The sequence below is a fragment of the Vidua chalybeata genome, chromosome 6 (assembly GCF_026979565.1).
Source record: "Vidua chalybeata isolate OUT-0048 chromosome 6, bVidCha1 merged haplotype, whole genome shotgun sequence".
Taxonomy (NCBI): Eukaryota; Metazoa; Chordata; class Aves; order Passeriformes; family Viduidae; genus Vidua; species Vidua chalybeata.
This window is the reverse complement of record NC_071535.1, coordinates 55,274,251-55,300,897: the sequence shown is the minus strand read 5'-3', so window position 1 is coordinate 55,300,897 and position 26,647 is coordinate 55,274,251. Positions and strand designations below refer to the sequence as shown.

Below are 26,647 nucleotides of genomic sequence, written 5' to 3'. Positions count from 1 at the left end.
TTTTGTTTGTTTGGGGTTTTTTTGTTTTTTTTTTTTGTTTGTTTTTTTTTTTTGTTTTGTTTTTTTTTTTTTTTGTTTTGTTTTGTTTTTCTTTTTTTTTTTTAGTTTGGCCTTGTACTGTACAAATCATGACCTGGTGGTTGTCTCACCACCTCATGTTCCCACCTCTGCCTTTGAGTGCTTGAGAATTTCTTCTTTCTGTTGTTTCTGTGTTCACCCCTCCCAAAATAGATACTTTACCCTCTCTATTTTAAATGACACACATCCCTATACCTGGAAGTGTTCAGGACCAGGCTGGATTGGTCTCTGAGTAGTCTGGTGTAGTGGAGGGTGTCTCTATCCAAGGTAGGGGATGGAACTATGGTGATACTTAAAAGTTCCTTCCAAGCCAAACCACTCTAGAATTCTGACTCTATGACACAGGTCTATTTACGTTTAGTCCTTAAGGATCAACAAGTTGTTTTTTAATTGCTGTCTCCTGAGTGTTTCTTGGTTAGGCACGTAGCTGGAGAAAGAAAAGCACTAATAGCTGTCCTTTAAATCAAATTACTTTAATGCATGCTATGTGTGTGGTCAGTATCTCCATTAATTTTTGGTCTCAAATATGAGTTGTCCATAAAACCTCTATGAATCTTGCTGGGAGTGAGCCAAGAGAAAGGAGAGCTGTGAGGAGTACAAGCACATTTTCCCCATAATTGCAATCACATTTGAGTCTGCTGGTGCTGCAGATGTAACCTTCTGCTGGTGCATTCCTTCACTATGATCACCTGGGGTTCAGCACTGGGCTGAGGCTTTTGCTTCAAGTCTCATCTTGAACACACGCTCTGCCTTTCTTCTTTTTCTTTTTTTTCCTTCCCTTTGTGTTTGCTCAGACTCAAAACTCTGGTTACAAATCTCAGTGGAGGAGTCCTTTGAGCCCTGCCAATTGTTTCTGGAAGCTAATTATTGTGTGTTAGTAAATGAACCAGGTAGAAAGAATGTTAAATATATCAGACTTGCAGCAACAAGTCTCCTGTCAAAAGGCAAAACACTCACCTCTCCCTAGCAGATGAGATAGCAGCAGTTGCAGCCACCAGCTGGTAGGAAGGTGAGGCACAGAATAAACCAGGAACAGGAATAGAATTGTGATTTTATACAATGAGCTGCTTCTTGTAGAAAGGAAACTATCTGAAAAGTGGAGCCAAATACTGTTTCCTGTAGCACACACATGATTGTGTGCTGCTGGCAGTGTGAGGAAAGCCTCGTCTCTTAGTTCCTCTCGTCCTTTCCAGACTCAGTAGATGCTGCAGTGGAACAGGAATTTGAATGCTGACTCAGAGTATGTATCCCATCCTGGTTGGTTTGATTCCTGCTTTTCCAGCTATAGCAGGATTTCTCCAAATGAAGGCTCCGGCTCTGAAACAAATCCACTTGCCCAGAGGGGAATAATGAAATCCAGAACGTAGCAATTCAAACCATTCCTGATTCCAAACCCATCCCCTGACTCACTAAGTTGGGGGGACACCATTTAAGAGAGAGCTCAGTTCAAAACAAACCTGCAGCCCGTTATCAATTTGGGCTGGTTTAATCTTTCAGCCCTTTTATTATTATTCCTTTTGGGGACTGTTTGAGGTGAAAGTCAGATCTCCCACTGCAGAAAGTGCCTCATGTCAGTGCTGTGCAGCACAACGTGTTCATGTTTGTCTGACAAACTCCAGGAACTTTGCAATCCAAAAAGGAAGCTCTTGCTAAAAGTAGGGCACAGTTAAAGAGTTTGCCATGAGTCTGTGAGCTCCTTGTGCCTTTTTGGTTTTACCTATAAAATACAGGTGATCTGAAGTGCTGCATTTTTTAAAAATTAAAAACACCCTTTTCCCTCTGTTTTTCCTGTGTCTGTGCCCTGTCAGGGGAGGGGATCATTGTGTTCCAGCACACACTGTGCCAAGGTAGCAGATGCTGAGGCAGTATCAGGTGTCTTCAAAGTTCTCTCTTCTCACGGAGTCTGGTCCTGGAAGAGTAGAATTGGGACTGGATCTTAGGTGTTGATGGCTGTGCTGCATAATTAATTAAAACTTTAGATGGCAGAGAGAGAAACAGCAATGCTTGCTCTGGGTGCTAATGGTAATAAATGGATCTGGTTACCAAGGATCTGTATCACACTTCAGCATTTTTTTTAATCTTTCCACTGGTTTATCATTTCATCCAGACGTTACCATTAATTAATTATGTTGTAATTAATCCTTGTTGCTGTTCATATCTGTTCTATCTGAATAAATTTGTCTTAGCCAGTTGACTAAGAACAAAGGTATTTTTGAACTCCTGTCAGTGCAGAAAGTGACCCCAAGTAAACTATACTTTTAATCCTGTGGGTATCAGTCACTTCAGCTCCACTAAAGTACATCTATTTCTATTTTGTAATAATGTCTTTACACACATGCTGTGAATTTCTTTTCGGTACATACCTTATGTAGCCTGTCCTATGAATCCAGAAGTTGGGAGCTGTTGGGATACGTGGGTTAGGCTGGCTCTCCCTGCTAGGACCTCTCTCCCTCTGCAGACACTGAAACATCCTCTAGATGCACTCTGTGCTCTTCTTGAATTGGGACAACAGCTAAAATACAAAACTATTTCCCTTACAAGCTACACCTCTGCACGTTTTCCAGGTGTAACCTAAGGATGTAATTTAATCCTGACAGTCTCCATCTGCATAGTAACCATGACAGCTCCAGTGAGTTTAATTTTCAATGTGCAGGAGAGATGTATGTATTATTCAGGATGCAGAACATAACACAGTGAACAGGTATTTGTGGTTTCATTCAGGCCAGTTATTTGACTCTCAAAAAACCCAGCAAGTAGTAGGTTGGGTTTTCCTCCCTCTTGCTGATTGCACTTTATCCTCTTTCCTCATAGCCTTCTTATCTATTCTTAATTCTCTATAGAAATGCTTCACTGAACATGTCAGATGTTTAATATTCTGGTGTTCCCTGCATGGGTTTAGGCATTTTAAGCAGTTGCTTTAGAAGACATATAAAGTGATCTACTAAATACAAATAATCTTATCTTAAATTGGTCTGTTTAAGAAAAAATAAAGAAATTGCAGAGAAAAGTTCTTGGTTAAAATGTAAGCATTAATCAAAAATTGCGTCTGAGGATATCTGAGTTTTGATTGTTTCTAGTGCAAATGCTGCACAGTCAAATTTTGATCTGATTTAAACCCCTGGCAGGCCTTTGATGTCAGCGAGGTTATGCAAGGCTGGCTTTGCAAGCCTCTCACCATTTCCTCCCACGAATCCAACCCAGACTCTCAGTCTCTGCAGGATGAGTGGAAATTCACACTGGATGACTGGGAAATTCACTTGGTTTCACCAAGGTTTTCCCAAGTTTTAATGTGTAGGTGAGGCAGAAATGAACACAGGCCACCAAAAGCAGGTCTGATGCAGTATCCTGGCAGTACCTGCCCTTGGAGCACAGCACTGGCTGAATGCCCAGTGAATGAAAGATCCTATTGCTGAACTGGGAGGTGGGGGATTCTCCTGGTGTTGAGAGGAAAGGTTGCACTTTCAACCTTTACTCACCCTGGTTTCATCTGGCCAGTGACATTTCCCAAACGGCCTGGCACATTCTCACTGCTGTTTCTTTAAGGTAAGAGATCTGGAGGCTGCAGGAGCTTTAATAACCATGTCTGCAGATACTGGTGTGGCCTGCATAGCTCAATTCTTGCCTGGGCTTTTGTGCAAAGCCTTTCATCTGCCAGAACAGTGTCTGAGTCTCAGGCTCCTCTTGCTCACACTGATTGTTGGCCATAAGTTGTGCAAGTCCCTGGCGTCACAGCATCCAAAGAAGAAATCTCTGGAACCTTTGTTACACGTGGGAGTCTCCTCAGTGTTGGCTGTCTGACAATTAATAGGGCTACTTAAATATGTCCAAGGTTCCATTTGGGATAGGTTAGGCAGAATGTTTAATAGTCCAGTGTGCTCCATTGTTACAGTGGAGAAGGAATGTGAAGGAGTAGATGTGGCACTTCATGAAATGGTTCAGTGGGCACAGGAGTATTTCATCTTAATGACCTTGGAGGTCTTTTGCAACCCTAATGATTCTGTGATTCTCTTTATATGATGAGCTATTACACACTCAAAGCAGAACCAGCCCATCATAAGCCTTCTCCTAAATCCAAAGTTCACCTCTGGGCACTGTTTCTATATATTAAGAGTCACAGTGCAAGACACTGAGTTTTCTGTCTGAAAGAGCTTTTTGTCTGAGATGAACCCTGCTAAACAGCTGTGACAACCACGGGAGAAGAAATAAGTAAAAATAGGTGGATGGAGGTGGCCTAAGGAGAGGAGAATGGGGCTGCATATACAGAGAATTATAGAATTAGGGTTTTTCAGTTCAGCAGAATCAACTGCTCTCCATAGGAATTGGTCCTGCCTGTTCCCTGAGAGCCCTGGCAGATCCTTCAACCTGGACAGTGTTTGTTCTGACAAAGTGTGATCAGTGCAGTGGATCCAACTCCAGTTTATCCCACAACCTCTCCTAGGGAAAGGCAGGGCTGCAGTGAAGAGCATAATTTGGGATTTGTTTGCTTTTGTAGCCTTCTGGACCTGCCTTTTCCTGTAGGGTCTCCCATGACTGTTGAATGTAAAATAAGAGAGCCTGGAGCCCCAGGGGGCTGTGATCACACTGGCCTTATAGCAGGGCTAACAGAGCTAGAGTGTGTACCTGGTTTTGCTTGGAGAAAGAAGTGGAGTGTGCTTTTAAGTAGCATGTTTCCTTCCTACCTTCCCTCAGTGCACACAGATGTTATTCCAGAGAAAGTGCAACTACACAGCTTTGTAGAAATCGTAGACGCTGTTTCCTTCTGAGCTGTTTCCTTCTCAAGTCTCATGCATCTGTACAGCCTTGTAACTCTGAAGGGCTCTGTAACTCAGAAGTTCTTATCGTTTCCACCATGAGATTTATTTTCTGGGCCTGGCTGGAAACATTACCAGAGAAAACTCGGAGCTAGCGATCCATCTACGTTGTGTTTTACTGTCTGGTTTTTATTATGCCTGTGGTTTTCACTAGATTTGCTTCAGCTGTGATTTATTTTGGTCTCCAGCTCTGGCATTTGCTGGGTAAGCTTGCGTATTCTTTGCATTTTGTTGTGTTACTACTTTTCTCTACTGTGAATTGTTATTTTTAGGTGACTTTCAGCCCTTTGTCTTTCTCCTGAGTACAGGTTTTCCAGATCCTGGTCAGAGGTGGATTGCAGGTTGGCTCAGCACCTCCTGCTTGACTTGGGAGTTCTTGCTGCCTTTTTTATCTTGCTGAAAAATACTCGGAAAACTATTTTATTAATGGATAGGTAATTGTTGTCAGGGTGTTCAGCAGTTTAATGTAGTAAATAACAGCTTGGTGGTGCTCAAAAGCATCTGAGTAAATCTTTTTTATTTAATTCATTACCGCAAAGTTCTGAAAGAAGTCTTCAACAGGGAGGGAATGTGGGGTGAAGTAGGAGACAGTTTTCTCTGTAGGTTTGAGGTTCTTGTGTTCAGGGAGACAGATAAAGTGTGACCATTCCAGAGCCCAGGTTCTCCCACTTTTTTTTGCTGTTCAGACTCTTTTGGGGGCTTTTCCAGCTCTCAGTCCATGAGCTCAGGGCTGCTGCCTACACAACCTGTAGCCCAACACTGTGTGCATTGTTTGGGCAGGAACTTCTTTGATTACCATATGATTCACAGCCTTGCTGTGCCACCAACTTATGTCATACGTGTCCTGCTCCCACACCCACTGTGCTCACAGAAATCCTCTGCTCGTATTTATTTTGTTTCTTTTGTAATAAAAAAGGGTGGCTGGAAACCTCAGCCGTGGAAAGAGAGTGTGGTCAGCTCCGACAAGGTTTTTTTGGCTTTCCTTTCGCTTTTCCTTCATGTGTGTTTGCACACAGAGCACAGCCTTGTCTTTCCTCCCCAAGCCAGGATCCAATTACACTCCATCCCTGTGCTGTTCCCGCTTTTCCTCAGCTACTAACCCAAACCTAGCTGTTAATACAAGCCTCCTGCAGGTTCTGCACCTTCCTGAGCCTTCTCTACACAGTGCCAGCTTCAAAAGCTACCAGGCTGGTGCTGATGTGACATTAGTGACTTAAGCCTGGCTCCTCTCATCTCCAAGTGTAACAGTTTTACCCTCAGTCATTCCCATGCAGCAGGGAAAGGTGGTTTCTCACAGGAATTAAACACGAAGGCTGCCTGCCATGGCCTCTTATCTTGGGGATTGAGCTGGTGTGTGTCCCTGTGGGGATGGGATCCTGCTCCTTATCTTCAGTCAGTCACCTGGGATTCATCAGGGCAGTTTCCAGTGCAGCCATGGCCCTGAGGGTGGCATTGCACTGGGTGCTCTTCTGGAGATGCTCTGGACATGGACAGTGCTCCTTACCCAAGGGGACAGGAACTTCTGAGGCTGATTGCTGGTTATACTGTGCTGTATCCCACTGGATACCTGTGAGGGGATCCAGATCCAGGCATCTGCTAAGAGGCTTCAGGACAGAGCTAAAGCACAGATATTCTGGTGGCCCAGTGTGGATTCCCACTGGAATTTTATTGTTTCAATGAAACCCTGCCTAGTCATTTAAACCAACTTAATTGTTGGCAAGGCTCTGTCCTGAGCACAAACACAGAGAAGCAGAGAAATGTCACTTGTAAACCACAAAAACTGGAAGAGAAATGAGTGTGAATAAGCCTTTTCCATCCTTTTCCATGAGGCTTCAGTTTGTGATCTGATGAGGCAAAGATACCAAGTGCTTTCTTGGTGTGAGGATCTTTTCCCCCCAATTCTTTATCCATAACACCTTATTTTAGCTCTTTAATTGGGTATTGCAGACTCCCAGTTTGACTTTTGTTGCCTTAAACTGGAAGAGAACCACTGTCTTAATACAGTTGATTTTTCAGAAGATCTAGAGAGATCGCCAGAAAAACCTTTTTCACTTCTGGTTTCTGCTTAAGTCATTCTGAACCGTGCAGATCTGTGCACTTTAGTTGGTGAAATACTGTGTGAGAAGATGATTTGTATTTCCTTGGCCAGCACAAAGCAGAATATACTCCAGTGAAGGTGACAGTGTAGAAATTCCAGCAAGAGCTGCCTCCTTACAACTTCCTCAGCCCTTACTTCCAGTATTACGAGCTACAGGTGGTACCTGGGTCTTCTGTTGTTTTCTTTTTGGCTTTTGGGGTTGGTTGTTTGTTAATTCATCTAGACTTTATACGTGCCAGGATAAGCTGCTTGCAATAATAGGCTGTAAAACATATCAGGAATAATAATAAAAAAAGATATTTCAGTCTAGTTTGTGATGTGATTTATGGGCACTCCAAAATCACTCCGCTTCCAGAGTGCAGGATCAGGTGCTGTTAAATAATAAAGTGAGCAAGGAATGTTTGTTGAAAAGAAAAAAAAAAAAATACTGTGGAGCAGCAATTGTATTCTAGTTGGTGAGGAGAATGTATGAATACAGCAAAGAGATTAAAGAGGCACAAGGGTGAGCCAAGATGTTGCACTTTTTAAGAGATCAGGAAGGGAAAATTCATCCCTTTCACAGCCCTTGGTCGTGACCTTGGGAAAGGCAGCAGAGAAGCTGAACTGACCATTTACTTGCCTTTTATTTTTGGAAGGGATTGCTCTGGAATTAAAGTAAAAAATCAGTCTCTTATGTGATGAAATAAGCCTCTTTTTTTTTTTGGCTCTGCCTGTCACAAACTTGTCTGCAGTTCAGCCCCAAGGGATGGTGCAGCAGGTCCTCACAGGGGCAATGTTATTAATGTCAGATGGATATGGGAGTTCCTCAGAACCAGGCAGGGAATGTGGAAAACTGCAAGGAAAGAAAGAACTTTCTTTTAAAGATGACAGTTGAAGTCAGGAGTAAAAGTTGAGGGTGATAAGTACAATTTCAGCATGGATTGGTTCCATTCAAGAGAGAGATGCTGGAGCACGTGGGTTGGGAGTAGCTGCTGATGAAGTCCAGCCAGGCTGGGCTGCAGGGAAAAGCCTTTTCCTCCTTTGGGAAGTTCCATGGGGTCACATGCCGCAGATGGAAGCCCTGTGGGTTCATTACTCATTGCAGAATTATGGCAAACTGTCCCCTCTGCAGCCTCTGTCAAACTGAAAGAGAACTTTGCTCAGGGAGAAGCTGTGTTGCAGAAATGAGCCTTGCCTGTCAAGAATTGAAACTGTGAATATGGAACAGAAATTCCCATGTTATTCCTCAGTTCCCTGGCATGGAAAAGGAGGCATGGAGTAAAATGTCCTAATTGGGGGATATAATCCCCCAAAAACAACCTCCTTCTGTGCTCTACCTTGTGACAGAGCAAGCCTCGTGCTCATCTCTTGCTCTAAGGCTCCAAGTTTCAAACAAAGTGGAGCTTTGTGTGAAGCTCAAAGTGAAGATGGCTGGCGAAGCTGGTGTCTTTTAGTCTCACCACAATGGATTGATCTTCTTTTTAAATCTTTTTTAATTGATCCCCCCCCCCCCGGTCAGACAGTGCGTGTAAAGGGAATTTTCTGTGTGTGTGACTGGTGATCTTGAAGTCATTTGCCTGCTCCCACTGGCATGCCCTGATTTGCCTTTCATGTCCCTTCAGGCTTTTAAAGGCTGGGGAGACAGCAGAGAGAGATTTAGCCTTATCTCATAATTTGTTGTAAAACAGCTTCTTTGCTGTGTAATTTGGTTTGGAAATGTAAAAAAATTGTATTTTTATCAGGACACAGATGTTGCCACAAACATAGAGGCAACGAGCAGCCCCTTTGGTGGATCTGGACAGAACTCCTGCTTTCTTCCCCAACCCTGCCTTGTCCCTGCACTGGTTGAGAATTCAGGATTTAATTGCAAATACCAGAACTCTAATTGCAGCAACACCTGCCTTGCCATAGACATGAAAGTGCTTGTTTTTCATGTTAATACTTGTCTTGAAGCAGCTGCTGACTTTGTCATGGCTGCGTTCACTGAGAGTTGTCTTGCTCTGTGTTGGTTGGGTTTTTTTGTTTCCCCCAAGAGTTCTTTGGAGGAAACGCAGAATTCTGAAGTTGCCTTGCTTTGAGGCTGATCTATACAGCATTATGTTTTATATAAAGCAGCAGACTAATGCTCAGCTTTGGTCTCAGTGGATCAGGAATTTAGTGTTCAGTTTAGAGCTGCGCACACTGAGAGCTTTTGTCTTGCCCTGCCGCTTCCTTCCTCGCATCGTGGAGCATTTTCCAGCACCTCAGCAGCATGGTCTGTGGGAAGCAGGGCTGGTAACTGTTTAACAGATGAAAAAGCTGAGGGAAATGCCTTAGCCACATGATTTAGTGGCAGACTGGAATAAATTCAGTATTTCTGCTGCTGGGTCCCAGGAGCTGTGTACTAAACCTACTGTTACCTTTCCAGCCTCCAAAGGCTTTTCCCACTCCAACCTCTGTTTCAGCACAGGCTTAGGGTTTTTAATACTGCCTCAAAATAGCTGTCCTCTTCTGAGACTAGAGAAGTTTTTCTTCAAAATACCTTCCCTCCCCCAGTTCTGGTTTTTTTTTGTTTTTTTTTTTTTAATTTTTAATCATTCCCTGCTGAAAACCTCCACATCAATCTGATCTCAGCTTGTCCTTCCAGCAGGAGAGAGGGGTTTGCACAGGCCCCATCCAGAGCTGGGAATGTCAGCGCCTCTCTGGGTTATTTAAGATACGTCTGCCATGCAATAAATCTCATCTTGTCATTCTAATGGTACAATAACTTGGAAATGAAAGAAGTCAGCTGGGGGAATATGTGTGTGCACTGGAAAAACCATCCAGAACACTGTGCTGGAACAGGACTTTGGATATTGTTGTGGAAAAAGCTTGGAAGCCGTTAGCCTGGTGCACAGGGAGCAGTGAAGCAAAACAGGGGTGCTTGTTTAACAAAGGGAGAAAATAGGAGAGCGGCAGAGTGAATGTGTCCTTTCCTTCTGGACTCTTCCATTGCTTTTAAGTGGAGGTGCATGTTCTGTTGGCACTATCCCTCAGGAGAAAGGGCACATAGAGAAAACAAGCCAGAGGGTAACCAAAACAATACTAATGTAGGCTAGCATTGAGATGATTTATTTTTTTTGTTGTACCTCCCAGCTGAAGACACTGAATAAACCATATCCATATGGAAATACCTTGAGCTTTTAGGCTGTCAGGCAGGTTCCATGGAGGATATTGCATAAATCTGCTCTGGGGAGATGGATTTCACCTGGACATGGCATCAGGTACCATGTGGTCACCAAAGATGTGCAAACAAGAAAAGAAGTATTGATAACCCCTTCTGTTCTCCCCCCCTTTCCCCTGACTTCCAGGGCACTGGGTTTCCAAGGGCTTTGATGGCTGTGCCTCTGTTTCTCCTGCTGGAAAACAAAGACAGTGATACGGATCTTTGCTTTGTACCAGGTATTGTTTGAAACTTCAAACTGCTTTAAAAGGAGGAAGGGCCAAGGCGATTCAAATCCATAAATCAGTGTTTCTGCAAAGAGTGGTTTGGGTCTATTCATTGCATCCCAGAAGAAAAGAGGAATTGTCAGTTTGTTTTTTCAGTCTATTACATGAAAATAAATTCAGAGACCTTTTCCTTCCTACCTAAGAACAGAGATGGAAATAGTTCCTAAAGGCTCCAGTTAGACCCAAACCTAAGCTTTTTAACCATGCTTGAAACAAGAGTGGTGGTGATGATAATGTCTTTAGTGAAGCCTAAATCTGAACCTGATTTTGACAAAATACTGTGTTTGTGTAGTGGGCCCAAATGCTCCTTCACAGCTTTTTGTGATAGTTTGAAATCCACACCTCTGGTTTCAGGCAGGTGTGGATAAAAACAAACAAAAAACCTAAATAAACAAATAATCGCCAGCCCCTGTGATTTTCCTCCTCAGTGCTTGGTGAGGAGAGGAGAAATGCTGATGTATCTAAAGTGCGTTTCCTTTTTCATTACAAAATACAGAAAGTGAAATTGGGAATGAAACCTGATGCAACAAATGCTCTTTTATTCATGGAGAAGACATTTGGCAGCAGAAACACAAATGACAACATAACCTCTTTGAAACAGATGACCTCTATTTGCCCTGTAAAATTTCCTGCGTTCTGCTTTTCATTAGCTATTTGCTTATGTGGTTTATGTATTTTATAGATTAAAAAAATCACATAAAATATGAACTAAGGTATGATTTAGACCTAACACGGCCCTTATGGATGATGTGACCAAGCTTGTAAGAACTGAGCTCTCTGTGGTTGGATGCATTGTGATTCTTACTTGAGTCAATGCTTAAGTGGTATTTTTCCATCTGGGGATGCCCATGGTATTCATGGAGGTTTTGGGTCAGGATATGCTGATAACTTGGAGGGAGCCTCTTCATCCTGGGATGATGTACTGAAAGCTTTAGCTCAGGCACTAAGTGCTTTTGGTTCAGGGTTGTATCCTGGAACTTCCCCCAGCCCAAAAGGACTGAAGATGATTATGGTTTTGCCCCAGAGTATTAACTCTGGTGAGAAATTAACAGGAGATTGCTGGGCCTGTTAAAGAAGATTCACTGTTGTAAGAACTGAATGTTCAGAAGCAGAACCTCATTTCAGACCTTTTTTCCTCAGAATGTTCCAGTGTGAGGGGAGAGAAAGAGAAGGGAGAGAAAGCCTCTTTCCAGGAAGCACTGCTGATGAACCACCTTGTGTAATGTATAAGAAAGTTCTTTGAGATGCTTCAAGGTAACAGGCATCTATAATGCTGCTTCAGAATTAATGATGTCATGCCAGCTCCATCAGAGAATTTATGAGTCTTGGCTTCTTAGACTCTCATAAAATAGGTAATTTATCAGTGCTGCTAAATGAGAGAAATCACCCTGCAGCTGCAGTGGGGAACACTCAGGCTTTGATTGCAGTGGAAGAGGAAGAGAAAGTTGTTGGATGAACTGTCATGTTCTAACTGATCAGTGCTGTGTTTTATTTTGGACGGAAATTGTCTAAATATTGCAGAGGTGTTCTCTAATTCTGATCTTTGAATTACTTAAGTGTCAGCTGACCTCTTTGCCTGTGCTGTGCTTTCCTTTTTTGAATGTGGCACCACAGAATTCATTGGCTTGCTGGCACTATACTTAATTCTAACTCGCCATCAGCTCCAGGAGCTCTGTGGCTTTTGGGCTGGAGTAGTTACCTTGTAGTCATCCCTCTTTCAGCATGAACCAAGAAAGCTCATGTGGAGTACAGCGAGTTCTGGAGGCCTTACTAAGAGATGCTCACTACCCTAAGAATCTTAAGGTGTTGTTAAAACAAACACCATTTCCCCAACCAATCAACCTCAGGAATAAAGAGAAGAAATTCTTTGTTTCTGGTCACAGGGAGTGAGTTTAGAAGCAGCCTTGCCCATCAGAGCTGAGGAGAGAACCCAGACCTCCTGCAAAACCATTTCTCCCTGCCTGTGGTACCAGCAACTTGCTAATTTGAGAGCAATATTGTTCCAGTTCTCAGGCTATCTGGGCTGATGTAATATTCTTGGCTACAGTCAGGTGGGTCATAATAAATTTTCTGGAACCACTTCCAGTTCTCTGTTTCTTTTCTTATAAACAACTTCTTGCACTTGGCAAATTCCTTTTGCTTCAGAATGCCAAAACTCTGGATAAGTTTTCTATTGACTTCTAAAAGTCTTTTACTATTTTCTCTGAAAGCAGAAGAGATTAAATTTAAGGGGTTTTATTTAATTTATGATTTTTACAGTATTTCAGCAGTTTCTATTTTTTCTACAAGATGTAGTGGCACTGGCAGGGTGTGATTTTGTGGCAGTTTAAGCTGAACTAAATCGGGGTGCTGCAGTCTCACCCATTTTTTTTGCCCCCAAACATTTCACCACTGCCTTTTATGCCTGCACTTGCATTTATATATTTATATAGTGCTTACTCTGAGGCAAGGAAGTGATGTAGCCAAAGCTGAGCCTGCTGAGGGAGAATATTGAACAAAAGCAGAGGCCAGGAGTACAAAGCTTGGGACACAGGGGAGCAGGGCTGCTGTCACTTAGGATATAGTTCACTGGAAATTTAAAACAATGTAGGTGGTAATGAGAGCACCTTCAGCTCATTTTTAGTGCCCTAGGTCTCTGAGATACTGCCTCTTATCAGTGTAATGTGGAGACACAAGGGTGGAATCCAGCCTGGAGCACATAATATCGATGGTCTTTCATCGGAGAGGGTGAGAGGTGACTCAGTCTCCAGCAGGTTAAACAAGTGCCACTCGCCTGTGGGACTTGAGCTTCCCAGGCTGCCTGCACCCAGGTCCAGAGCGAGCTGGGAGAGCAGCCCAGGCACAGAACCCTTGTTTTTACAGAGCCAAGTGTCCAGCTCGTGTCACAGGCACAGGACAAACATTGCTCTTTTCTTGTTTTGGGTAAGTCATACACAACTTTTTCATCTGGAAAATGCCAATGGTGGAGGCTGCAATAGCTGCAGGGCTTGGATGTGTTTCCTGCTCTCAAACTCTGCAGCTTTGCCACCAGCCAGTGATGCAGTGCATTTTAACCACTCTGTAATATAATACAGTACAGCTCCAGCTACTGCACATGGCCAGAGCTGAGAGGTTTGGCCTTGACTCCCAGTGAAGTTTTCTCTGTGTACACTAATGTTTTTTTCTCCTCACATCTGTTTTTGGCAAAATTGCAGTTGCCAGATTTGATCCAAACATGTGCTTTTTGCTGCTGGCTTTGTATAGTTTTGTACTTTGGCAACATGGCTGGATACCAGGGAGAAGGCTTGGGGTGACCTAATTGCAGCTTCCAGTACCTGGAGGGAGCTACAAGAAAGGAGAGAGACTTTGGACAAAGACTGGAAGTGACAGGATGGGGGAATGGATTCACACTGACAGAGGACGGGATTGGATGGGATATTGGGAAGAAATTCTTCCCTGTGAGGGTGGGGAGGCCCTGGCACAGGTTCCCAGAGAAGCTGTGGCTGCCTCGTCCCTGGAATTTTTCCAGGCCAAGTTGGACAGGGCTTGGAGCAACCTGGGATAGTGGAAGATGAACGTGGCCAGGGGTTGGAATGAGATGATTGCTTGAGATGATCCCTTCCAACCCAGACCATTCTGTGAGATACTGAGAACGTTTTTCCATCCAGTCCCTTCCTAGGCACCATCTACGACCTGCTGGTTTACTGATAAGAATGGGATTACAGGCAGGAAGTCAGAACTGAAGAAGTCTTTTATACTCTAGAGATAGTTTTGGTGGGCAGTTTTGGTAGTGACATATCCCAAGGGGAGATGGATTGCTCACACCTGAGTGAGAGCAAAATGCAAACAGAGGAGCAGTGCAGCTGGAGATCAGGATTCTTCCTGGCTTTACACAGCACAGATTTCCACATTAGTTCCTGTCAGCTTGGAGACCCCTTGACATTATTGGGTCAAAGAAAGGTGCTAATCCATCACAGAAAATGGCTTAGCACTTGATTTATATTCATTTATCTTCACTCTGCACAAATGCTTTGTTCCTTACCCTGCTTTGAATCAGGCCAGCCTAATATATTGGCATCTCAATCATCATTTGGCTCCCACTGAGATGAAGAAGCAATGGTTGAGCCTGCAGGGCCCTAACAGTAAATCAGTGATTTATTAGGAAGAACAGGGCAGGAAGGTGAAGATCATCTTGAAAATAGGTAGTGAGGAGACTGCTACATTTTTCTGTTTGTCTGATTCTTCTGCCCTGAAGAACTATAAAACATCAAAAAAACCCCAAATCAAACCCAAGTAACCTTAGGTTTCAAAGCACAGTGCTAAAAAATTGAGTCATTTATTTTTTTATCTTATTATGGTGATCTTGAAATTAGCCCAGGAAGGGGCATTGGAAGCTGAATGACTTTGCCCACACAGCTACAGTGGGTATCAAGTTCCATCAGCATGGAGCCAAGGCATGTCCAGCTCTGCTCAATCACCCTTTGTTTGTTGTGCCACTTCTCAGGGAATGGGATGAGGGGAAGGGAGACAAATGATACTGGGGGTTAAAGGATACAGTGTTACATGTTCCTCAAGAATTCTGGGGAAAAATAAAATATTTCCAAGGTAAAGGTGCAGAATTGGCTCTTATTTATAGGACTGTTTCCCATTCTTTCACTGATCTCTTCCATCGGGGAATGTTTAGGGTTTGTTTTTTTTTTTTTTTTCCCCTGTTCCTTTTCCACCATCCTTCTTTCATATCTCTATTTCCAGCCTCTCTGAGTCTTCTGTGTGCTCCTTTCCCTTCCCTGTTGTTATTATTGTATTACTTTTGGGGGAAAAGATTGTTTTGAAGTACAGTTTGAACTCCAAATAAGTTTCTGTTTCCAAGTTCCAAGTGATGTTCCCTATCTCCTATTCCAGTCTGTTCCCACCCATAAGTGGAGCTGCAGGGCAGCCCAGTTTTAGCCTTTACCAGCTTGTCCTTTTTTAACAGAACAGTCTCTTATTTGAGCTGTCACTTCAATAATTTGGTGAAAAGAACAGAAAAAAGCATTCTTAGACAGTTTAGCCTCCCCAAATCTGCCTCTGCCATGGTTCTGCCTTTTGCTTTATTCCATGACAAATTTAAAAAGCCTTCTAAGATGTTTTTTTCCCTTGGCAGTAATCAAAGCTATTAATATTGCTGGGATATGGTGGTTGCAGACAAACAGCTGGATCCAAAAAGTGATTACTTCTGTGGGATGGGGTTATTTGTGTGGGATGGACCTTTGCTTTTCAAGTCCTTCCATGCTGTGCATCTCTGCCTCGCAGCAGTGGTGATGCTCCACATTGCCCTCAGAGAGAAAATCAACTTAAAACAACACAGAACCAACAAAATAGAAAATAGAGGTTTTATTTTGTACCTTAGTGACCATAGAAGTTTTATGGACAAAGGTAACGCTATGATTGTTCATTAAAATGAAGGAAGTTTTTTTCCAGCTGTGTAGTTCTTGTCAGTTAGAGGATCTTGCTCTAAAAAGTTCTTTCATTTTCATTCCATTTTCTTCTGCTGTGAGGCAATTTTCCCTGTTTTTCCATAATTTTGCCTGAAATGATGAAAAATGTTTGGTTTTTTTTTTCTTCATTTCACCTCTACAAATAACAATGTTCCAAGTGTCAGGAAAATAATTGCATGCTATGAAATGGGGTACTGAAAGTCCAATGCAGGAAAGCCCTGAGACAGCAGCACGCTGTCAAAATCAATTGGGCTGAATGCTTGAATCCATTATGGATCTGCTGCACGGGTGTGGTAGAGATATCAAAGTGTATTTTTAAAATAAAACACAAGATTGGAATTCTAATTTTCGTTTCCTACACAGATGTTATGTTAAAAACCCAGAACATGTGGTCATGTTTCCAAATTCTTCAAAGAACCATGGTCATCCTGAGAACTGCTGCTTTTGGTGCTTATGCAAAAAATTTGCTGTTCTAAAATAAAAATACTAGTTTTCTTCTGAGTTATAAAACAACGTTGGGGGTGCATTAATCAGAGTGGTTTCCTGACCAACTATTCAGATCTTAATGTAAATGTCTATAAATAATATAGTGGCAGCAGCATTCCTTTGGAAACAAAATTCAAAGAGGTCCTGTTTGAGCAGCGAGTACTTGCTCAGGGCAGTTATATTTAGGGCTCTAATGGAAGTGTACAAGTTATGCTTTTTATACAAACTATAAATGGCTACAACCAAGAGACTTAGACTTTGAAATGCACTTGGCACTTGTGCAATAGAGAGACAGGCCAGAGCCTTGTAGTATAGTTGGGTTTGGTTTTTTTTTTTTTTTTTGTTTTTTTTTGTTTGTTTGTTTGTTTGGGGTTTTTTTTTTTTTTTTTTTTTTTTTTTTTTTTTTTGGTTTTTGGTTTTTTTTGCCTGCCAGCTTTACAAATATTGCCAAATTCTTACAGTGTTGCCACCCCTGAAGGGCACTGTCAAAAATAGATGTTGAATCTGCTCTCGTTTGGGACTGGTGTGGAGCCTTGGAAAGGTTGAACCCTGAGCACATATGTGATGACAGTGAAGCGGTGATGGGGGACCAGAAAGAGGAATTCAGATGCAGAAGCAGGGAGTAAAATAGGTGCTGAAACCAGAGCAAGATGTCATGGAAGGAAGCCACGTATGAATGGGAATGGTATGAGATGGTCCTTGAGTGCCACACAGGATGCGAGAAATGGGCTCAAGTGTTGCAGATCGAGGATAAAGCTGAGCAGTTGGTGAGTAAGTGGAATTCCTCAGCTTCACTTATGAGTGTCTAAACAATTGGTCATTGTTGACAAGATCTCCAGGATGCTTTGATGTGAGGAAGCAGAAAGTTGCAAAATGCTGTCATTAGTAAGAGACTAATCAGCTGTATTGGGGGGGAAAACTGCCAAATACTTCCAAGTGTTTGTTTGAGGAAATGAAAAGTAAGAGAGGCATAGCTTCTGTCCTGGGCTAGAATCGCTGCTGGTCTTTAGTGCTATCAAAATACTCTTGGAGAGCAAACCCTGCCTAATGGTGCTTGTCAATCACAAACATTGTTATCAGGATGGTGAAGCTTTTTGTGTTTGTCTTGTCCCAAAAGCTTGCACAAATATGGGGCTGCGGACAGAGCTGGGGTAAAAAATGTCAAAGCTTGTGATTCAGGAATTACTCATGCACGTAAACGCTGCTGTGAGCAATTTACTGTGCTGGAATAATACTGAAGATTAAACTGGAGGTATCAAATCCACAATGGTGCTGTCTCTTTTCTCCTGAACTACTCACCATGCACCCACCCCAAGTTTTGTGTTGTCTGGCTGGTGACTCAAAACCTGAATCATTTTTGTCTGCAGGCAGGGTAGGAATGTGCTCATCCTGGGGAGCCTCCAAGCCTTGCCCTCCTGAGGTCAGACTTCACGGTCTCAGCACTGCACTGTGTTTCTCTTAGATAAAATTTCAATTTCATATTGAGTGACAGATGCATATTTCACCCTGACAAAATCCAAGCTGCTGTTGCTGACAGCTAAAGGAGACAGGCCCTGAGCTGCCTAAAAAATTCCTTTAGGAGCAGTAAGTTGGTTACTGCTGAGTTCCTATTTCCTCGTGGCTTTTTAAAAATAAACTGAGAGTAATCAGCTCTTATGACACTCTGGTATTTTAGGTCATTAACTGATGTAATTGTAGTCCTGATGTTTATTATTAAGTGACCATGGTTTCTGAAATCTGATTGTAATGGCTTGCAACAGCCAGGAGAAGCTAAGGAGGGTAGATTTTATCAGGCCAAGGATTCACCTGTATAAAGAAGCTGCCATGCAGGGGTAATTTCTTCCAAAATAAATTGCTCTGGAATACATTAGAAGGGATTGCACTGGATTATTCTGGAGTACTTCCCTGGTCAGATTCTCCATCTTGACATTCCCTAAGAAAAGGAACTGGGAGTGGCTGAGGATATAAATTTACTATCCTCTTTGTTTGGCAAGCATACAGATCATGGGATGTATAAATAGAAGAATTGAAAGCAAGTAAAGAGAGGTCATTATGGGATGTACAAAGAGCTTACTCAGATCACATCTGGGGAGCTGGGCATGATTCAAAGGCCAGATTACAGGAAGGACAGTGAACAATAAGGAGTGGATTAGAAGAGGGTATTGTGGAGGGTAGGAGGGCTCGAGCTGGTGCCTGCAGTTGCTGCAGTCCCACTGCTTACACCAAATGAAGCTGGTTTTACTAAAAAGCACCTAAATTGGAGACTTCTAAAGAATTCCAGAGGAATGGAGACAGGACCCTCTTCTTCCTAAGCTTTCTGATCCCCACAGCAGTGCCACTAAAGGACTCTTACCACTGCTTACCTGTCATACCTCTCTCCCTCTTTCAAAAACAAAGCTTATTTTTTAGCTTGCACATATATATGTATGTTGTTTCTTTGTAATTTCTTATAAAGAAACAACATATATATATATGCAAGCTATATGCAAGTATTTCTGCTCTGTTTATCAGAACAACTGCCCAGTATTTTATCCACATCCAAATCTCTACAGGGCTGAAATAATTTTGCTTTCCTTAACCCTCTCATAGTTGGGCAAAGGTTCTCTTCTGATGTCATAAACTCCACTGAGGCGCAATTAAATATTGTCACAATATCTGTCCTTTCATCTCAGAAGTAGCTACGTCTTGGGGAGCTTTGTTGAAGGTAAAAAGGGCTTTGTAAATGAAAAAAGAGCTGTTGGTAAAGGGGCAAAAAAATGTGCTGTTGACACATATGGGAAATGGGGACACTGCTGAATGTTGAGCAGCATGAAGGAGTAAGTTGAGGATGATAAATGAAGCAAGAACACTGCTGCTATCACACCACCCTTACCAAGAATGAAGCAATATCCTCATTTTCCAGATAAGCAGACTGAGACTCTGAGATTAATCAAACTGGTTAGGGTTTACACAAGTAGGGAATTCCAAGTCTTCAGCCTCTTGGACCACAGTCATTTTTTGGCACAGGATTCTGGTTTTGTATTTCTTTAACAGTGTTCGTAATCTATTTATCCCACTCCTCATAAAACTTGGCTTTTTCATTTATATTTCTAACCCAGTATGGGGTTTCCTCTTTTGTGTGCCATACTGGATCCTGAAAATAAGAGTCCTGGAAACATGGATTTATTGATAATTGGTAGATTTTTTAATACTGATATTACAGTGTAGTGCAGGTCTTTGCCTGCCCTTGGGCCCTGCATAGAAGAGCCAATGCCTGGAAAATCACACGTACAAAATTCCAAAAGGATCAGCTGAGTTTTAGGGATGTACTTGTTGACATCTGAGCACACATGCTCCTCTTCAGAAGTAGTTGTAGGAAGTAATAATAGTAGGAAGCATTTACAGTTTATATTTACAGATTACATCCCCAAAGGCCTTTTATTAGGACACATAAAACAGGAAGCATAATTCTACAAACCTACACTTAAAGCCACACAAAGTTATTCCATTCATTTCCAATCTCTGGATCCGGATTGTGGGAGCAATGGCTCTGTGCTGCCCAGTTTCATACAGGGAATTTGAACTGGGAATTTTGAACAGGGAGCAATGGCTCTGTGCTGCCCAGTTTCATACAGGGAATTTGAACTGGGAATTTTGAGCAGGGAGCAATGGCTCTGTGCTGCCCAGTTTCATACAGGGAATTTGAACTGGGAGGTTTGGGCTTTGCCAAGTGCTGGTTCTGGTGCAGGAGTTTTGTGGTTGCTTCTCTTCCTTTTGCCCAATATTCTCCGTTTCGGAAATGGGAATGAGGACAGTCATTGTGCTGTGTTTTTTGGCAGTTGTGACAATGTAAGCCCAGGATATGTTCCCTTGTGCTTATGTTCAATTAAGTGCTTGGGGCCAGGCCAGGTTAGTGGTTGTCCAGAAGACCACAGGGGTATGGAAGTGGGATTAGTGACTCAGGAAATTCTGACTCGGTATTAAACTGAGGCCTTTCTCCTACATTTATAGTCATTTGCAAGCTCATATATCACAGCTGGATTCAAATGGAATACAGATCCTTCCTACCTTTGTCCAATTCCACCATTTTCATAGCAAAAGGGAAGCAAAATGTGTGGGGTGAAGACAGGCACAGGGAAGTTTCCTAGGTATAGGGAGGTATTTGTAGTGATTGTCCACAGGCTCCTGCCCTTTCCCTGGCTGTGTGCTCCGTGGCTTTCCCTGCTTTTTAGACTTCCAGTTGCTGCAATGACCTGCACCACAGGAGAAAGGGGTGGTGAGTTTTGAGAGTGCTTTATAAGTCTCTCCTGGGTTATTTTGGTACTTCACTTAAGAAATGCCTGTTGACACTGAGCTACAGGAAGACTGTGAGCATGAAGGCAACTCATTCTCTGATAACATTCCTGAAGTCCAGGAAAACTGTATTTTGCTAATTTGGAGAGAATATTGTCTCTGTGATCAGTAGGACCAAGACTGAGGGCTGTGTGACTCTGAGGTGTCTAGAAGTGTCCCCTTAGGACATCAGCTCTTTAGTGGAGAGATCCAGCATAGCACTTGCAGAAAATTTAAAAATCACCTCCACTTGCAGCTCCTCTGCTTCTCCTCCTGTTTCCAATTACAGAATTACTGTTTAATGTAGATGCAGATATAGGAAACTCTGATTTTTTTTTTGTACTGCTGACAAACTGGGAGAGATGCCTGCCTGCTTTCTAGCAGAAGCCACGCTCTTTTCCTATATATGAGCAATTAGGTGCATTGTTCCCTGATCACAAGCCTCTCTCACCATCTATAGCATGGCTGCAGTTGATTATAGAGCTTGATGTGTTTAGATTTTGAGGGAGCTCCATCAGGAACACTTTGGTTGCTGTTTTTCGGAGGGGTTTGTTTATGTTCTGTCAAAATGATCCCATCTCATTTCATAAAATAAAGAGGGGTTGAGCTTTCCTAGCAGCGGTAGGTCAGCAAGGAGAAAACAGAACTCCAAGGATTGGCATTAATTCCTGCTGGTACTCCACACTGGGAACTGATTGGCAAGAGGGAACTGCAGGGCATTGTGTGCTGTGGGAGAACGGGGAAGGGAAAACAAGGAGAGCCTTGAATGCTCCTGGCCATGAAGAATGGCAGGACTTTGTGCAAGGTGACAGCCATCCCGATGTCGTGGCCACGTTCCAGCGTGGGAACTGCACTTGCACTTGGCTCAGCTTTCCCCCGGCTCCGTTGGAATTGGTGGGATTTGGCAACTCCAGCGCAGTCAGGTCGTCACCGTCCGCCTTCAAAACTTGGGCCTTCCAAAATTTCAGTTCAGCTATCATTCCCACCTCCCAGAATGTTTCTTGAAGAATTTATCCCAAGCCAAACATTGCAAAAGCACACTGGTGTAGGGATTCCTGCTTGGTTTCCTAATGCATTTTTCAAGCATACTCACAGCACTCCTGGTTTCATACATGGGGCTTTTAGCAGCAATTTATAATGTATAGAGATGATTTTGAATTTTCCAAGGGCTTTCTGCTTGGTTTGGCCAAAGAGGTGTTTTTTTCCCTACTGTTCTGATTTGTTTTATGGAAGTGTTTAGGTATAAATAGCACATTGTATTGTCCCATGCATTTTGCTAGGTTTATTTTTTAAAAAAGCAGTTTTTCCGTGTCAGTAGTTTATGGTGTATATATATCCCTGTCCTAATTATATTCCTGATTCTTTGCCTAATCTGTCATGAGCAGAGCCAGTGCATTTCTGAAGTAAGGAAATCAGTATCCTGGGCAATTTCCATGAGGAATCCCAGACAGCAGAATTTGAGTGCTTTCCAGCCAAGACTCCTTGGCCCTTTGCCACTTGTGAGTGGCCCCATCTTAACCTCTAGACATCATACAAGTGTTTGAAAGCCATCAAATGGCTGATGAGTTAATCTCTAGGAAGTTGTCTGCCAACATCAAGGGTCCAGACTGGAGAAAGCCCAGAGAAAACCATTACAACAAGGTAAAAATGATGGCAAGTCCCTGTGAGGTGTGAGGGGACCGTGGGTAGTTGGAAAGTCAAACATTCCAATCTCAGAGCAAAATTCAGGGAAAGGTCTGCATTTGCTGTATCTTGAGAGCAAAAGAACAGACTTTGTTGCCAGCCTCTGAATTATGAGGACATTCAGAGATGGACCTGGGGTTCCTTACAGGAATTGTCCTTCTTGAGGAACTGGATTGACTGCTCAGCTTGGGGAATCATAGAATCAGGCAGTGGTTTGGCTTGGAAGGGACTTTTAAAGATAATATAGTTCCAAACCCCCTACCATGGGCAGAGACACCTTGCCCTAGGCCAGGTTGCTCCAAATCCTGTCAAGCCTGGCCTTGAACACTCACAAGGATGAGGCAGCCACAGCTTCTCTGGGAAACTGTCCCACCCTTATAGTAAAAAATTCCTTTCCATGTAAACCTACCCTCCTTCAGTTTAAGGCCATTACCCTTTATGCGGTCACTCCATGCCCTTGTCCAAAGCCCCTCTCCAGCTCTCTTGGAGCCCCTAGGTTCTCCTTGGACACTTCCCCTCTCCAGGTTGAACATTCCCAGCTCTCCCAGCCTGTCTCCAGGGCAGAGGTGTTCGAGCACGTGCTGGAAGCCACACAAGAGCCTTGCCCAGCCCTGCTCGGGGGAGCCATCACGTTTCAGCCAAAGCTGCTGCACCTCTTAAAGCAGAAAGATGTCCAGGAGTGTGAACAGACTTTTCCCTGGATCTTGCTCAGACTGGAAACATTTTCAGTTGCTATTAAAAAGCATCAGATTACGGACAACAATTTCAAACTCTTCAGGCAAGCAGAATAATTTGAGTTTAAGGAACTGCTTAACTGGAATTCACTCAGTCGTGACTGCCTTTTAAGAGCGTTGGCAGCAAGTGCTCGTGAACAGGTTTCATATTTAACTGAGGCAGAATAAATATGGCTTTATTTCCAGCTGCTGTTTCAAAAGCTATGGAAAGATCAGGAAAAAATTGTTAGCTAGCCATGCTTTAATTGAGAATCAGGCCATTCCAGTGGTGACTTGTGAGCTCCTGCTGCTCCTGAAGTTTGAGCTAAGCTACACTTGAATTCAGTCTCTCACCAGGGCTTGGATCCTGTACTTAAAATCTTAATTAAAAATACTGCCCAAGTGGTTCATTCCTGCACAGTAATTATATGTTGTTTCACATTGTTTTGTGGGAAAAACACAGTTTGGAAAGTCAGGAAGTAAAGGTGAACATCAAACTGAGAGCATTCTGACGTGGATCAATTTATTTCAGTTGCAGTTTTGCTTATCTTGCTAGTCATGATTAAAACCAGTGTTGCCACTAATATGAAAATGCAGGAATGTGAATGCCAGACAGAAACTGCCCATGGTTTATACCATTGTAACACCTTTTGACTGAAAATTCCATGATTTGGAAAGCAGGAGAGCAAGAACCATAGGTTGGAATACAAATAATCAGCACAAGGCAGTTGTCTGTTATCAAAAAAGGGGGGTTTTAATTGGTATTAAAGATTAAGTCCTGTTCCTACTTAAGACATCAGTGGGCAAAGCTTGACTGCAGATGTCCGTGTGCCTGAATTTCTGATCTGAGGAGCAACCATGATGTTTTTCTAACTCACTGGAGTTACTGGAAGGGGATCAGAGAGGAAATCCTGATTAGGGTGCTGTAAGTAGAATAGTTGTGGGGTACATTTCTGTTTTGCTTCCTACTGCCCCAGAATCAGTGTTGGGAGGTGTGTCCTCATTCCTAGGCCTGCTTGTACCTGTGGAGACCTGCCAGACATGAGGGAGCCTTGGAATCTTTATGTCATTCATCCCCTCTTCGATCCCAGGGAAAATCCCCGGTGGCATCACTGGGTCTTGGTACATGGCCAAAGTCTTGGTGAGTTCCTTATTCCTCTCTGGTGCCTAAAGGATGCTCCTCAGCTGTGCCAAGGCAGGTGACAGCATAAATCTTGTCCACAGCTATCTTGGATGAGTCATTTTTCCCAAGGTAAATAAATCCTCCCTGTTTCCACATGTCACTTGACAAACTGTGAACTGGAAAACTGAGAAAATGTAGTTGCCTTTTGCGAGCCAAAGCGTTCTGCAAATCTTTAATTTTTAATTCCTTGTTAGAAAACAGAACCAACTGAAAGGGGCTGGCAGAGAAAATGTGCCCCACTTCTTTCCCTCTGCTGGGCTCAGCAATGGAGCTGCCAGTTTCTGTTTTCACCTCTGTAGAATTATGTGCCTCTATTTGAAAATTTTGACAAATCAGGCTGTTTTCATTCTCCCTCTGCCATAAATTCAATCCATATGTCTCTAAAACATCCTTTCATAGCTTTGGCATGGAAAAGGAAGTGGCTTAGGCTCTGTATAGTGTATTTAAAGCAAAGCTCTCCTAGTTTGCATGCATGGCTTCTGGTAGCTCTTAAAGCCTCAACTTCCTAATTATTCAGGTTAAGAGGGCATTGGCAGAGCGTTCTCCATTAACTAACAGTGATGTACAGTGAAGAAGCACAACAGGATAAATCATTCCCTTATTCTCATCATGTCCAGGAAGTTTTTGATACAGCCCTTGGCTTTGCCACAAAGCAGGATGCAAAGAGGATGTGAAAAGGGTAGGAGAGATCAATCCAGCATAAAATCTCAAAAGAAAACATCAAGACAAAGAAACAAAGGGTCTTGCACAATGAGCTGCAGGGTTTTGTTGGGCAACAATACACAGCACCTATGTGACAGGAGGTCAAGGATCTCCATATCCCAGCCTAACCCAGGGCCGGGAGGTGAGGGAGGAAGGAAATGTGGGTCCGAGCTGAACTGTATTGCTGTGGATCAAAGTTAAAAATCAGAAATACAGGATGCAGCAGGCTAAGAGCACAGGCAGTCGTGGCTGCTATGAGTGGCCTTGCTTGGAATCAGGGAAAATTTGGGCCAGGAGGTGCTACTGGAATTGTGGGATAGATCTGTAATTAAAAATGGGGCAGTAGTGAGGGCACAGGAGCAATGGCTGAGTGACTACAGGTGGCTTTTTGGAGTCCACCTGCCCTCCAAAAAGGGCAGGATGCAGTGGCACCAGACCTACACCATAGTGCCACTGCACAGGGCAGGTCACTCTCCCAGCCCAGCCTCTGTCACAGACCCTGCTCCCTGCCTCATATCCACTGCAGAGGTCACATTCCCCCTTTTCTCAGTGCCACACAGAGCAATCAGTTCCTGTGCATGTGATGGAGAAGAGATGTGTGTGGTACGCACGTGTGTGCAGTGTAATTACCTTCCTAATCTCTCTCACACGGGGGTCATTTACAGAGATGAAAATTCAGGCAACCTCAGAACTCCTGGGCGTCGCTTGGCGCATCCAGAGGTGTGCACATGCAGAAACCACAGTCTGAGCACCTGAAACTGCAAGGCAGGTTCAAAGGGCTGGCACAGCCCCTGGTTTTGTTTGCAGGGTTGCGGGAATGAGGTGGACTCCAGGCTATATTCCACATCTCTCCAGATCAGGCCCTTCTATCTGGGGATCTGCATACAGCTGTTCAGCAGCGAGCCGTGTGTGCGTGGCCCTGTTGTTGTATAAACAAGAGTAGAGACTTAACCAAAGCTTTTCATGTAGTTTTATCTGGACTGCAATTTGTTTCCAGCTCTTAAAGGCTGTAGGAACATCCAGCCTTACTCCCTGGAGCCTGTTTCAGCCATTCCAGCAGTGTTCATGGCGCTGTTTGATTTCCTTTGAACCATTCAAAAATTCCTGGAGAAAGGTGTGAGTTCTGTATCCCTCCTGGAGGGATTTGCTTTTGCACACAGAGTGTGGGCTGATTTGTAAGAGGTGTGCTGTGTGCTCTGTCCCAGGTGTGCTGTCCCTCCCTGCCTACTTCAGCCCCTACCACGATGGCTCTGTGTGCAGCGACGGCCGGGCTGACGCCTACGCGCAGCTGGAGCTGCGGACCCTGGAGCAGTCCCTGCTGGCCACGTGCGTCGGGAGCATCTCGGAGCTGAGTAAGTTTGGGATGTAATCCACCATGGGGCTCTTTCAGCAGAGCAGGAGAGCCCATCCCTCCACTGCTGAGGGGCAGCGGGAGTGCTGCCACTGTTGGCTGTGTGAGCAGCATTTAATGTTGGGTGAGATGTAATTGTCTGGTGGTGCTGTTTATGAAAATCAGCTGGTTTCATTAGTCTGCTTAATGTCTAATTCACCTGGAGAGGTGTGAGATGTGCTTTTTTTTTTTTTTTGGTAGAGATGTTACTGACAGCTAAAGTTGGATGCTCTTTCCTAGATGCCTCTGGAGGCTCTCCTGTGCATTTATAGAGCACAGCAAATCTCCT

General features: G+C 43.4%; 1 protein-coding gene across 1 annotated transcript in view; it reads left to right on the top strand.

Annotated features, from left to right (window-relative positions):
* The window catches only part of ABTB2 (ankyrin repeat and BTB domain containing 2), a 111,865-nt gene that overhangs the window by 45,916 nt on the left and 39,302 nt on the right, over positions 1-26,647 (top strand). Inside the window, exon 2 of the mRNA XM_053944754.1 lies at positions 26,174-26,320. Within this exon, the coding sequence (XP_053800729.1) occupies positions 26,174-26,320 (147 nt within the window). The remainder of the gene's footprint in view (positions 1-26,173; positions 26,321-26,647) is intronic.